The sequence below is a fragment of the Diuraphis noxia genome, unplaced genomic scaffold, assembly GCF_037042655.1.
Source record: "Diuraphis noxia isolate RWA-SAM2 unplaced genomic scaffold, SU_Dnox_SAM2 contig0005, whole genome shotgun sequence".
In the NCBI taxonomy this organism is placed as follows: Eukaryota; Metazoa; Arthropoda; class Insecta; order Hemiptera; family Aphididae; genus Diuraphis; species Diuraphis noxia.
Genome location: NW_028301715.1, coordinates 25,815,547 through 25,831,340, shown reverse-complemented (window position 1 = coordinate 25,831,340; position 15,794 = coordinate 25,815,547). Strand labels below are relative to the sequence as shown.

General features: G+C 30.5%; 1 protein-coding gene across 1 annotated transcript in view; it reads right to left on the bottom strand.

Moving 5' to 3' along the window:
* The window catches only part of LOC149055130 (uncharacterized), a 50,450-nt gene extending 34,656 nt beyond the window's left edge, over positions 1–15,794 (bottom strand). The window contains exon 1 of the mRNA XM_089229301.1: positions 14,632–15,794. Coding sequence (XP_089085427.1) covers positions 14,632–15,268 — 637 coding nt within the window. The 5' untranslated portion in view covers positions 15,269–15,794. The remainder of the gene's footprint in view (positions 1–14,631) is intronic.

Genomic DNA, 15,794 nt, shown 5'->3' with positions numbered 1-15,794 from the left:
TTATAAAATAATACAACCACTATAATACACACCTCTACATCGGTATAAGTACCACTTGTGTGGTGTGTAATTTATATCTCTATGACTCTATAGATAATATATATTACTGCAGCAGCGCGACTCGACGTATATTGGTTTCGCCCAGTCCATTGATCAAGTTCCGGTCGGTTTTCGCGAATCATTAATTTCCCGTGAGCGTTTGACGTCAAAACCGCTTTCACGTCACGACCATAATAAATCCGCTGATGGATGGTAAAATGATGATACGACCCGCCGCTATATATTATTATTATTAATTATTATTTATATAATACGACTGTAATACCACCGCGGCACTGTGGCAGCGAATTTGTGGACAAGAGTTTTATTTTATTTTATTTTTCAGTTGTTTTATATAGACGTATTATACATTTTATTTAAACTATCTAAGTAATATAATTTGTATACTACTAATATTATACAGCAGCGTTTAATGTTTACTGCAAAAGGCCCTCCAGGTGCGGAAAAGAAAAAAAGCAACGTAATCTTGCACCGCGTGATGGTATTAAATGCGTATATATATATATATATATATAGATATTTACGCTTCGCCTACTTAATTTTAATTGGTCATTACACCGTTTCATATTTTTAAGACGTTTCGTATTATTTTTTTTACCGGTTTTAATAAAAACGTTTTTCGCATTTCCCGCAGCTCTCCTTAATGTAATTGCTCGGTTATATTGTTATACATGTATATTCGCGCATGCACCCTATCACCGAACGTATAGAGGGGTGCGGATTAACGACAGCCATTACACGAGTTTAAAGAAAGGAGGATAAAAAATAATAATAAAAAAACACGAGTAAAATATTACGTTAATTTAAAAATAAATCGTCTAATTTCAACATCGCCGTGGCAAGATGTTATGGGGTAGGGGGGGGGGACTACAGAGCGTTTATATTATAATATCGCTGTAGGCACAACATATTATTATATACTGCACCGGCGTGGCGGTGGTGTATACGATAAATACCTGCCTTAATAATAATAAAATGAGTTCTCATGTTATAATTTTATTTATAATATATATAAAGCCATTTTGATGTGTGTCGTCAATATACGTACAAGCGCGTGCAGTTTAATAATATAATAATATTACATAAACTTTCCGGCCATGTTTTGTGCACTCGGGATCGATAAACAACAACGGTGGTGGAGGCGGTGGCTGTGATGGCGGTTGTTGTGGCGGTGGCGGAACGATATTATTATAATTCAAACGGTATATTATATTATAAACATAATAATTTATATACACTACTGCCACGATATTATTCCCACTGCGTATAGGTACTTTTGCCTTAAATGCACTGCGTATGTGTATAAATATAGTTATCATTTCCGAGGGTGAAGGGAGGAGCGTAATAAAAACGATACGCGTATATACCAATGCGGAAATCATGACCTCCTCTCCCTCCCTGCCTTCCGATTTTAAGTTCACTCTAGTAAACCTGTATACATATACGATACAATATCATATAATAATTTTATTTGTATATTAAAAACACGCCTTATTAAATATAAATAATACGACCACGAGCGGTCCCACACGGTATAAATTCACAGAATGCACAAAATCCGTGTAAAAATTTAATAATGCTAAAACTACCGTCGATGCGTGTGCGTTTGTCACTCGCTCTGTAGCAGTGTGCACGCGGTAGAGAGTTACCCTCTCCCACTGCTGATTTAGGCAGATCCTCCAAGCTATTGTGGTTTTCGTCTCATATATAGGTACATATAATATACGTATAAGTATGTACAGCTAGCAGGATGGGACATTATAGTCCACCCACCCACCCACAGTGCGGACGGCTATCTGTATGATTGACTGATTGCAGAAATAAAAACCAAAGTGGCAAAGTGCAATAAAGTTCTAGTTACCTATATAACTTGTATTTAATTTTAAAGTTGATTTATAACTACGTTTTTAGTATTGTTGAAAATCTCACCGTAATATATAAAATATATAAATAACTGCAGAATACATAAGTTTGTTATAAAAAAAAAAAGAAAATTCGTAATTCAGGTAGTCTTATAACATGGCTTTCATCATATACATATAAGAAAATCATTTCGAGTATCAAAATATTATATCTTAATAACGTCTCCGTGATAAGATGAATACACTCTGCTGTAAGTTAATTGTATAATATTTGAACAAGTATATGCACATTACACAGTTTAAATTAAGGGCATGTCACGAAATAATATGATTTACAGCATGTATATAAATAATTATTATTTAGATGTATGTATGTAGCGTATAAACGAGCATAGATCGTTTAACCCAACCCTAAGTGAGAAGATGGAGATGAAATCCCCCGGCGGCCTACTACCTTGGATGTTGTGGGTGAGAGAGAAAACATATTATCCGTCTTGATCTCGTCAGGCTGCCGGGAAAGCGTCGGTGCGGGATTCGTGTGGTATAAGGGAGAAACGTAGCACCAGTGCTGCAAATGTAATATAACTACCTATAGCTACTACTTCAGTACCGAGAAAAGAGGGCTCGTGCGCGAAGGCCATCACTTTTCAGTTTTAATACTTTGCTTATATTTCGACGTGGTCGTTTGTCGGGCGCGATTATGGGGCCGGGCGGTGCAAGGTGATGGACTACGGGACACTCCCTCTAACAGCTCGCGTTCTTCTTCACGTGCACAATATTCAATAAAGCGTTTCGCATTTATAACAACGACGACGACAACGTCAAAAACTTTCATTTTATACCAGCCGTGCCGGCGGCACTACCACCACATCAAACTGTAGAAATGAGTTGCCCGCTCTATATTGTAATATGTATATGTATTACTCTCCCTCCACCCTGTGCAATCGTCCCATATACGAACGCGTTACCACCGGAAATGAAAGAGAGTACATTTTCCTCATATATATCTTTTTATTTTTTTTTTGTTTTAAAATACGTCATACTCTTTATCTACCGCCTCGACTACTATTACATATTTATGTAGGTAATATTATATTATTTAAATCTCATTTCTAGAAATAACCGACCCAAGCCGTTAATCACAACTATTACAGCAGCTATATTACGTGTGCCGATGACATTTCTATACATGTACTATTGTAAGAACAATGTTTAGTATACTTTATAATACATGACTAAATTCAGAATATTATGCTACACTGAAATATCGCACGAAACAACTTAATAGCAAAAAAAGACGTTCGGCTAATATACGCCGCGCTTCCTACGGGAACAATCAATATCAAACATATTTTAATCATTCTGGAAATGGTATAGTAGTATAGTATAAATGAAATTAATGTTAAATATAAAATATAAAAAATTGGTTGTATTTTGAGTTTCATACATAAAGAATGCTTTTAAATAAGTGTGTACCTACCTATATTCATAATATATTATGAAAAATAAATAATTACTGCAGGTAACCTTTAATAATCATATGATATTACCTAATGATAACAATAATCGTTATTACAAAATATTTAAAAATAACAATATGAACCATAACTACATCATAGTTACATACTTGTATAAACATAAATATGTCGACTACAAACAAATTTTAAATATTTCCAAAATAAAGTAAATGTATTTATTTTTTAACTTCACAATAAAAATTATATTTCATCGGGACCTTAAATAAATTAAGTTAGTTTTTTAATCACTGTAGTACAATCACTTAATTACTTTTTTTTTATTCCGATGTTAACAATATTTTGGATTTGCTAATTGATATTGATTTCTTTAAAAGACTTATGTCAATTAGTTAAAAACTAAAATAATTTAAAAAAACAGAAACAGGAGTAATGGGTTGAGCTTCATTGTGCAGGAGTGTGGCATTAAATTAAGATAATTAAATTATTAGTTGAGATCAATGACAAGTCACTGCAGATCCTTGAATATGAAATATACCTAACTATTTATTATTTAATTAGTTTTTGTTTTCTCAGAGAAAACGAAATATGAAATCATCAATAGCCACAAATGGAAAACTTAATTAGAAACATTATTATTGCCTACCTAGTTCTCATGCTTGGGTTTAGGATTTTTTTTTTTAACGTTAATGGGTTTTATAACAATAAAAATAACAATAATTTTCCACAAAAAAAATTATCTGAAAATATATGAATATAGTATGAGAGAAATAACATGAATAGATTACGATCGATTTATATATCATATTGATTAATAGCATCATTATTCTTAATTACATCAAGAATTAGGCTAATAACGTTGAGAATGAAATTGATTATATTAGGGTAGTAACATGGTTGGTGAACGAGAACGGTTTTATATCGGTGGGTTTTAATTAGGTTATATTATGTATATTTAATAAAGTATTTCTAGCCTTTGCTCTTGTTCGAAAAAAATCGTTAAATAATTTTTAAAAGCTTAAGTAATTCCCCGGGATCAAGTAATTAACCCCTCTTACAACCTTCGGACTAAAAACATTCAATATATAACTGTGTATATGAAAATTATAATATGGTATAAACGCAATCTGGATATATGTTGAGCCAATACAATGATGTATATACTATACACCATAGATTGTTATATAGCTACATACTTGATACTCAATTGTATTATAATATATATGTGCTATTTATAAGGTATTTAGTATATTTAATTATACTTACCAGACAGCATTTATAAACAGTCTTCCCTTCTTATTATGTATATAATTTATTTATAAGTACCTTACCCTTTCCCGAAGAGTTCATTTTTATTTTATTTTATTACAGACATTTTAAAATTAAAACGCTTTAATCAATGAAATATAAATGTGAAAAATTTTCTTTAGTCAAACGTTATTTTTAATCTGTGTTCAAAGTACTTTCCTCAATTTATAAAAATCTAGATAAATCTATTTTATGTGTAAAAATATATAAAAAATTAATATAACTAATAATATCGAAAGAACCAACATAATATGTACTTATTATAATATTATTTTATTTCTATAGGTACCTAGGTATTATATGATATTATTATTAATTATAAATATACAATTCTCCTTGAATTAAATTACCGTGGCACGTTTTCTATACAATTTTGAACGTTCTTGTGTTGCTTTTCCATCATATTTTTAAACGAAATGAATACATTTCGTGTTTATATTTCGAATATAATGATATTACAAAAATAATTTCATGATGTAATAACACACTTTGGATTTCATCGTTCCATAGGTGCACACAACATTATATACACGTACCATGCATATTATTTACCGACAAACGCAAGGTACTATATCCATTAATTGTATTACTGGTACCTACTTGAATACATATATAAATGTCTATACGAGTATATATATACATATATACATAGGTTCATGGCCATTTTATTATGTATTTATCGAATTGAAAATATTGCCATAATATTAAAAATTAATATTTTATACACGTATTCAAATATTTCCAGTTGTACAATCACGTATTCGAGTGATATTGGTATATGGTACTTATATATATGTACATGTTACACGTAAGAAATCAATCATACTTAAAATATATTTATTATTGGTTTTTTTTTTTTAAATTGTATTCATTTATATTATACTTAAACGAAATAATCATATACCGTCATTATTTCATTATATTTTATACTCGAATTAAATAGATATCGTGGTTAAGCTTGCGTAAATAATACTGTACATATATCTAATATTATTATAAACATGAATAACGGAACGCCCAAAATCGTCATGATGAAATTTACCTGTATTGGGGGATATATGCATGAGTAAAAGTGTAATATAGTGTTGGTATGTTTTACTGACTTCTAAAAATGTTGAAAACGTTCGATAAAAGAAGAAAAGGAAAAAACTACCCTGCTAGAATAAGAGGGTGAGTGTGCAGCAGGGTTCATAATATTCTGCGCCAAAAACGCGTTGCTTTTATTTTTTTTTCACATCAATAAGCTCACGTACGGTATATATATATATAATATATATACTGTTTGAACTGCAGTTTATGTCCCATCCATCATCTTAAAAAAAATCTTGGCAGTGATTTCCAAGAAAACCACAGATGAAATATGTTTAAAACGCGTGGGTAGATAAATAGATAAATCAAAAGTCAAATAAAATTTATTTCAACAGTGATGCATGAAAATGTGTATTTTGATTATCATAATTTTGATTAATACAAAATAATATATAAATAAAAATAAAAATAGATATTGCATATCGCTACTATATATGTATATATATATAAATATGTGTAGGTATTAGTTTCGTGTTAGATCATACGCGGTCAGTATACTAACGAATTACAAAGCAATTAAGCACTGCAGTGATATAATATTTTTAATTAACTTTGATTTACCATTAATTAACAGGAAGGAATACGATTCCGAATTTTTTTTTTTAACACGATTTCACACTTTTAATCGTTCATTGGAATACAATAGGAATTGTATGCAATGTTGTCATTTTGTCAATTTTTTTACAAACGGTGTGGTTCTACGTTTATTACGAAAAAATAGTAATCTTGATCCAGCATTACAAAAAAAAAGTAAAATATTTTAATCATGTTCTAAACTTTATACATATTATCCAGTGAGCCTACCATACACAACGTTTATAGGTAGTACATTTCATATTCTGTCGATCGTTTAAAACCACAACGTTTAAATTGCCAGTCGGAAAAGGTATATATTTTTGATTTTATACGTGTTTTGGATACGGTAAACATTTATTACGTATGTATATATATATATATATATATATACATAGGTGTGTGTGTGTATGTGTGTACATTATACATGTATATGTATATGAAAAGGATGCGGGTTACGAAAAACGAAGATATATATAAATATTATAAATGCTACTCTGCGGCTTCACCGCGTGCAGGTTGCACTCCAAGTCACACTTCTCGGATTCGCGGGTGCGTATAAAACGTCGATAAAATAAAAAATAAAATAAAATACCCCACGTCCTTTTATATAGGTAATATCTACACGAGTAAAAAATATATAAACGGCGATAAGTGCGCATAATACTGAAATATCATTTTTAAACCGTCGTAAACAACGATTATAAACGGTTATCTCCGGGCGAACCGAAGTTGATGGATGCGTTTCGAATGGGAAACCAGACAGGTTCATGCTGTTTATATACATATATAAGTATGTTATGTGTTTAGAACAAGATAGAAAGACGCCTCGCCTATATTATAATGGATAGTATAATATTATACACACGGTGTATATATTTTAGTCTAAACACACACATACATTTATATTATATACCAAGCTCACCACGAGGTTGACCAATGGAACACGTCTGTTTGAGTATTCTTAACAAGTGTTGTACGAATTGGAATAAATATATAAATATTTAGCCACGACATTATTTAATGTACCTACATACTAAATGACGTATAGTCTAAACATAAATACATACAGAGTGATTCTTATGATAGCAAACACTAACATTTTCAAAAGAAGCATTGACTTTTATCAGGCATTTTCAGAAAAGTTTAAGATAAGTATTATTACTAGCAATTAGTTCATATTAAATTTTCCTCTTATTTTCCTCCATTAACTATTTTGCTGAAAAGTTTTGATTTGGAAATATTCAAGATGTGACAGATAGAACTGACTTTTGGAATAACTTTTCTTCAAATTAATATTTTTTTGTTCTTCATTAAGTCACCCATCGCTACATGTATAGTAAATTTTTTTTATGTTTTTTTAGTATTGAAAAAAAAAATGTAATTTAATAAAAAATCGTTTGGATAAATTAAAAAAAGCATATTTACGAATCAGATTTTAAAAACAATTTTGATGGTAAAATGATTTATCTAAGTCGAGATGTTTATTTTTTTAAATTTGTTTGGTTAAATTAATTTGGAACGCAATAACTTTTTTAAAAATAATGATTTTTGATAATTTGCTGACATGAGTATATTTCTAAAAATTATTTACTTATCATATAATATCAACAATTTTTATCATACGATGAATTACCATATATATATTTTTTTTTTGTCAGGTCTTTCTGTTACACTCTGTATATTAAACTATGATAAAATGTATAATATATTATACACATAAATACCTAAATGTTTACTATCTGTCTAGTGAGAGAACATGACGATTCTGCACATCTCACCTCGAAACCGGTTTCATTATGGTCAAGTATCATGTGTAAATGCACAGAACAGATTTTCGTTGGGCCACGGAATGTTCTCTCGCTGGAACGAATTCTTTTTATTATAATTTTTAAATGGTGCAGAATTACAAACATTTTGTGGGTTTTATTCCGTAACACTTCATTTTATTTATCATCAGTATCTATAAACACTCATTATCCTAAAAATATGTATTTTATATTCGATATTTACAGTGTATGAAAAAGTAAACCAAATAATTGCTTATCGTAAAAAAATTTAAAGTTGATGGTGGTCTCATAAGAGTGCAATTAATATTAAATATACATATAGGTATAGCTAATATTATACATGCCAATCATAAATCATATTTATTATATTATATTTTAAGCTTTCCGAGAAGAAAATCATCCATAACTTAACATTTTTAAAAATTACAACGATACCATAGCGTTATAGATATAATATTACAAGCGTAAAGTTATTAAAAGAATTACACTGAATAATTTCATATATCTGTGGTCTTTTCTCGTATGATATAGTCAGATAATACGTATACCTATAATACGGTTGAACGGTTCTATTATTCGCAGTCATTAATCACTAATCTGCATGCACACTATAGTCTGGTTTTCTTACATATTAGGTATTTTCGCAGCTGTTTTTTTTTATCACTTCACGTGCGAATTTAGAATCGATGAATTTAATATTTTACACTGCGTATATAATATATGTATTTGAAACGGAATATTTGGTACCTGTGAGCAAACGGCGAACTCGCACGCGTCTGGTTGTGACCATACGTTTTTTTAGGTCGTTCCCCGCAGGGCAGGTGCAGTAACAATAACGAGATCCTACACGCGGACGCACGCGAAATACGTTTAAATTAAAAAAAAATTTTTTTCATTAAAAATGGTACAGTCAATTTAAGTTAATTCATACACAAGCTTAATACGGTGAAGCATGTATGAAAATGTGGTCGTTTTAGGGATTGTCGCCACAGCGACTCACGCATAAATTATACGTGTCGGAAAGAAAGAAAAAATAATAATAAAAAACTATATCTACCAAATTACATGGTAAACCGGGTATGTTGTTAATTGTCAATAAAAAATTATTTATAATAAACGTTAAATTGAAATTTTAAACGCATTTAAATTTGCACTAATCGATGACTTTAAATGATTGCTATATTATACCTAATATATATATACCATTAATAATTATTATAACATAGGAACTATTACTGCAGCGCCCGCAAACACATTATAAATAACGGTAAATAGACATATTTAATGATGGCTTATATTATAGACATTTAAATGTAAATCTATACATAAATATAATCTATTCAAATGTTTATACATTAAAATATTAAATATTTTAATGATTCGGTCATTAACTTGTTTTCAGATATTTTATACAACTCGCATTACGTCTTATAAGTCATCAGTTCATCACTAATTAACATAACCACGAAACAAAAATGGCTAAAATAAAAATAAGAAATGCTTAAAAAACGATGATCAATTAAACGAAAATAGCAATAAATAAATAAATATAACGGAATAACAAATAAGTTAACCTTTTTTTTTTAAAGGTTAATATATTTATAATCTGTTATCTAGAACAATGGATAAATTTGGTACATGGTAAATGTACTAAAACTAATGGCACCTCAGAAGTAAATTAACTTACTCACAAGGTTAAGTTAGATTAAAATAATGAAGTAGACTGCAAAAATCGAACATCGAATATATTATATTGTATGTTATAATATATAAAGATACAAATTTAATTATTGAAAATTCGAAGTATATTATTAATATATATATATATATATATATAATGTATACATAATGTTTGTAAATATAATGTTGAAACAATTAATTATTACATAATGATTATACTAATTAATAATTATTTGTCTTAGTACTTTTTTACTGCATTAATAATGCGTTTCAATAACCATGTTTAATAATAAACATAACCTGTTGATTGTAGTTTTTGAAAACTATTTAAATATTATTATGCTCTACCTATAGTGTATTAGGACATATACATATTACTGTGTATCTATATTAGAGTAAATACTAAATAACAATATAAATAACGTATTTTTGATGGATAGAAAATGTTTGTTGAAGTAAACACCAAAAATATATTAAATATAATATATGAATAATGAACGGTTAATTTGCTTATTTTTTTCTTCCTTTATGATTAATAATTAATTAATTATACCTATAACGTATCGTTTATAGGTTCTAGACTGCACATGTATTTGAGTTATATATAGGTGCCTTATATTATGTACACGAAAACGAAATATATTTATTCACATTTTTTAAACAAACATAACGTGGTAACAATGAACCCTATTTAAGTTATCTACATATATACAGACAGGTAGATAAAATAATATTTGTTTTATAAGAAATGATTATTTTTAAATAATATATCGATACACGTATAGAAACTATACAGAACAATTACACCTTAACAATCATTACGTTTCAAGGTGATATATAATTTTTTATGCTCTTAAAAATTATAAATGTAATATACTCACCAACTAATACATTACTATATTAATATTTTTATACTCGGTAAATGTGTCTGTTTAGGTACCTACCTACACATATTGTGTAAATTATACATACAGACAAAAAGAATCATATTTTTGATCTGTCTGCCTGTCGGTGAAAGATATATTGCCTTGTAATTATGTCCGAACTGTAGATAGACTATAATATTATAGTTTATATAATAGTAGCTAAGTATACATGCGTTTATAGTGTTTATTCATTTACCGGTGTTACTCAGAATTCCGTTTGTCGAGTAATTCGGTAGTCAATAACACGCGATCGTCCTCGAAGCGTTTTTGAGTCAGTTTTCAAAATGATATATATTTATGAAAGAAAATATTTCATTTATATGTATATATAGCCACATACATCATACATACATACGAGATCATATTAAAAATACCTGTTAGCATCTTGTAATATATTATTCCAATATGATCATATTTATAAGTATAGGCATGTCATATTAATAGTAAAACGTTTATGACAAATAAATAAAATATATTTAAAAAATAATATTTCTACTTTAATTTTTAGTGAAATGTATGGATTATAACTTTATAAGCATATAGGTATGCATAACTAATAAAGATTAATTAGAACGTATGTAGAATAAATTATGGCAATTGGTCATACAAAAAAAAAAAAAAAATTGGAAATGTGGTTCACGAAGCTATCAAAACTTACAATTTACGTTAATTAACCAGAACACTACTAGAATTTCGTAAAAAAAAAAGATAAGAAATAAACGTTTTAAATCTACATTCGCTATAAGCTACATAGCTGCAGCCTTATATGATAATTATAAGTAGCAGGTTTTTAGCGTAAATGACTTTTAGTAGCACTGCTGAACACTGAAAACGTGTTTTAGACATAAATATATATATATTTGTATATCTACTTATATTATAATTTTCCAACGAAAGTTACACGTTGTGTTAATATAATTTCAATAAGTATAGTGTACTACATAACTATGTAGACGAACAAACATGTAATATATGTGAATTATTCAACGTACTCAACTATTAATCCGAATATTATGCGTATGGTATTAACTTGTGTTTTTAACTCTATTTTATTATTTATGTATAATATATAGGCATCAGATGTAAACACGTTATAATGTATAAAGTTTAGGCCAGTTAAAAAAAAATTGTTACATTGAGCAGGTATCGCTACTGCATGGTATACCACTGATACAGCTTGGGTCTGCAGCTGATGCATTTCAAACGCCTGCAGTAATAATTAATTATAGAATAAAATAAATACTCAGAACAGTATAATGTATGAAATATAATTTAACTAAAAATACACGAGAATTCAAATATGGTAAATTTAATTATAATTATATACATATATAAATAGTAGTATGTCGGGATAGTGTTTAAAATATATATAAAATAATATGTAGATTCATGTCAACTAAATTGCCAGTCGTTGCTTAAACATAAAACGATTTTTCGTTTTGGAAATATGGTTGAAATTAAATAACTTTCGGTGAAATTGTATAGCAGTATTATCATTACAACATTCACTTATAAAAATTGAAAAAAAAGTCAAAGCTTGAGACTATTTAAAACACACTAATAATTAATATAATAACTTTCGGGGTGCGATATCAAGGTAGTGGAAAATATTTCTTATATAATTCCAACGCCGCGTAGTTAAACGCAAAAAAATACGCGAATAAAGGAAATTAATATAACAACAGCGATGAAGTTCTAAAGTGTTATAATATTTAACTATATACTGTAACTGCGATCATTAAAAGAAAATTGCGTTTTATAGAATCCGCGTCTAAAATAATTAGTCACGGCTTCAAAACTAAGTACACGGCTATTACTCTGATTGGATTATATCTACAATAAGAATGAAGAGCGGGAAGAAACTTGTGTTTTGTTGTATCGTTTTGAAATGTTTAGCTATAAATTGCGTTAAGAAAATCGTTATTATATATATATATATATATATATATATATATATAAGTAACTATATACCTACATAAATATGAATACTTTTAAATAGGTTGAGCACTGAGCGCTCTTGCATTTTTAAATTTTCCGTTGACCATTGTAGGTATGCGCGTTATATATACAATGTGGGAAAAATGAAAAACCGCAATGCCTCGCTCTGTAAATAATATAATATAGAATCTATATAACTATACCTATTGTATATACAATACTTTAATTAAATTAGTTGATTTTTATAAATAAAAAAAAAACCATGAATGTTTTTTACTCGTTATAATTATATATAGCCTTAATTTAGTCTATGACGTATATAAAACCAAAAATAATCTACTGCCTCGAAGTTTAACCGATAACTGTTATTATATTAATATATGTGTCATACCAATACAATTTTATAATATTCTATGTAATCTAATATAGGTGTACGCTCAGTTATGACATTGTCGACCCATACAAAATGATTTTGAAAAATAATACGCTAACTGACTGATTATAATTAGATTCAGACTATAATATGATCGCGCGCACGCAAAGTATAAAAAATGATTAACGGCATGTAAATTAATTAAGCCAAAACGAGATGTTCTTGCTATGCTCGTTATGCTCTCGTGTACCTATAGCACAGAAACGTGTTGAGAACGAGTAATGAGAACACGCGTATAACATGCCTACATATAAATGTGCACTGTGCAGAATAATTTGTAGGTACTTACCTATAATATATTATGCATGTACTTATATATGTTCGTACGAAAGGGTTTTGTAAGTGATGCAATTATAATACGTTTAACAAGGTTTTATTAAAATAATTTCTATACAATTTTATTTGTACATAACATGCTCTACTACATAAATAAGTAGGTAACAGAGGTAATAATACACTTATTCTATAATGTATATACGCGAATATTGGTATAGTTACATATTATGTTATTATAGCAATAGTTACTTATCATCTATATGATATGAAGCTTCACGAACATTTGATTTTTTTCATTCGTTAATTATTATTATTGTGAGTCAGAGAAAGTAGATTTATATTGTAAAATTAAATTTAAAATAATTATATTATCCACGTATATCTAAGTAATACCTATGACGTATTACAAAATGTCGGTATACACGTATAAACTATATTATACCGTCGTGAAAGTGGCATAATTATACTTATACTTATATTAAGTTGTCACAATAAACATAGTATTAATTGATCTAACTGTTGTACTTACGTAGGTATATTACTAAAAAACTGAATTAACTAAATCTAGAGTTAAAAATGAAAAAGTCCATATTGATAATGACAAAATGTATAATGTACGTTTGTATACTTTTATATATTAGGTACATAATTTACCTACATATGTAAGAAAACTCCGATAAGACTTTAACTAGCAGTGTTAACGGCATTAAACATATATATTTATTTTATTATGTAAATTTCTTGTAAATTGAATATTATAAATAAATAAATGTACTTAGGTATAGCTATAATACGGTTTTTTCGGTTTTATGTTTTAAGTTATTTTATTCGGAGAGACTGCAGCCTGCAGGTGTCAAATTTATCACTTTTAAATGAAAAACACGAATCGAGGGGAAAATAGACTTTGGTTACAAGATTTAATTTTTCAGACTCGATAAGTTGGTTTGTACAATATTCTAGTACCTACATACAGTTAGAAGTAAATCTTCTAAATTTGGGGTATACCAAGTGGACCGACCAATAATAGCTAATCTTATCCCAGTTACCTACTGCGTCTACAAACCATCTTTATACCGCAGTTTAAAAATTAAGCAACATTATAAAATATATAGTATAATTTAAGTGTGCAATGTTACAATGCTTTGTATCTAAATGGTAAATGGTTAACCTACGTTAACACTATGATAAGGTAAACATTATTATGTAAGAAAAATTACGTACCCGCTGCCAGTCGGTTCTTGTCGGCGGCGAACAGGAAAGCATTGCGCTGCATGAACGATACAGGGTCGATGGCTGCAGCAGCGGCCCAAGGTGACTGCATAGGACCCGGTGCACCACCGCCGCCGTTGGACGGGTGCGGCCGGTGCGCTGGAACCTTAATGACGCCCGCTGCTCCGGAGTACTGCAAGTACGTCTTGTCGTCGGTTGGCTTGTTGGACGCAGCGGCGGCTGCAGCGGCCGCCTGGTGCGCAGCGGCCGCAGCAGCGGCCATGTGCTGTTGTTGGTGCAGGTGGTGATGAAGCCCGAAGACGGCCGCGTGGTGATGGCCGGCTGCGTAAAGCGAGGCGAGCGCCTCCGCGGGACCGGAGACGGCGGCTGCCGTCATACCGGTGCAGGACACCGAATGTTTGGACGCCAGATCGTCTGCACCGCGACCGCCTCCGCCGCCGGCCAACAGGCGAGATATGCCGAACGTCAGGGCGCCGGGCGCCGCTGAAGTTGGCGACGATACATCTTCCTCATCTTCTTCGTCCATGCAAAGCTCCTCGTCCGATCCGCCGGAATCGACTCGGACGTCCCGATCCTCGTCCGTGGTCGTACCGTCTTCGATTGAACTACATTTGGTCTCGTCGACCATGTTGACGGCCGCAACGATGAATTCCGTTCAGATGACCGCCGTTAGCAGTGCGAACAAAAAACTACAAATCTCGACGGAGAGTAGGTATATAATATTATAGCCGCGATGAACGAGCGATCGCGATCGTTTTAAGATCTACGATTGTATATGTTGTACAGGTGGATCTTGCTATCGTTTTGCGAAAGCGGTGTTAACAACGCGATCGGCGCATTTCGGAGACTACGACGACGTCTGGAGCGGTCCCGTATTGTCGCATCGAATTCGCGACCCTGGTGCGCAAGTATGATGACTGAACCTTGCATGCGGCAATAAAAATTAATTTTCGATATTTTATCAATAATATAATATTTTTACAATCGTTCTTATTTACGTTATGTTCCGCGTCCGCACGATGAGTGTATACCAATAATATTAATTATTATAAAAAAGAAATATAATAAATCGTTGAACGCGCTTGCGTGTGCGTGCGACGATGCGTTGCGGCGCGGTTGGACACGGTGTGCGCGACGGACTGCGAGTGGCAGGC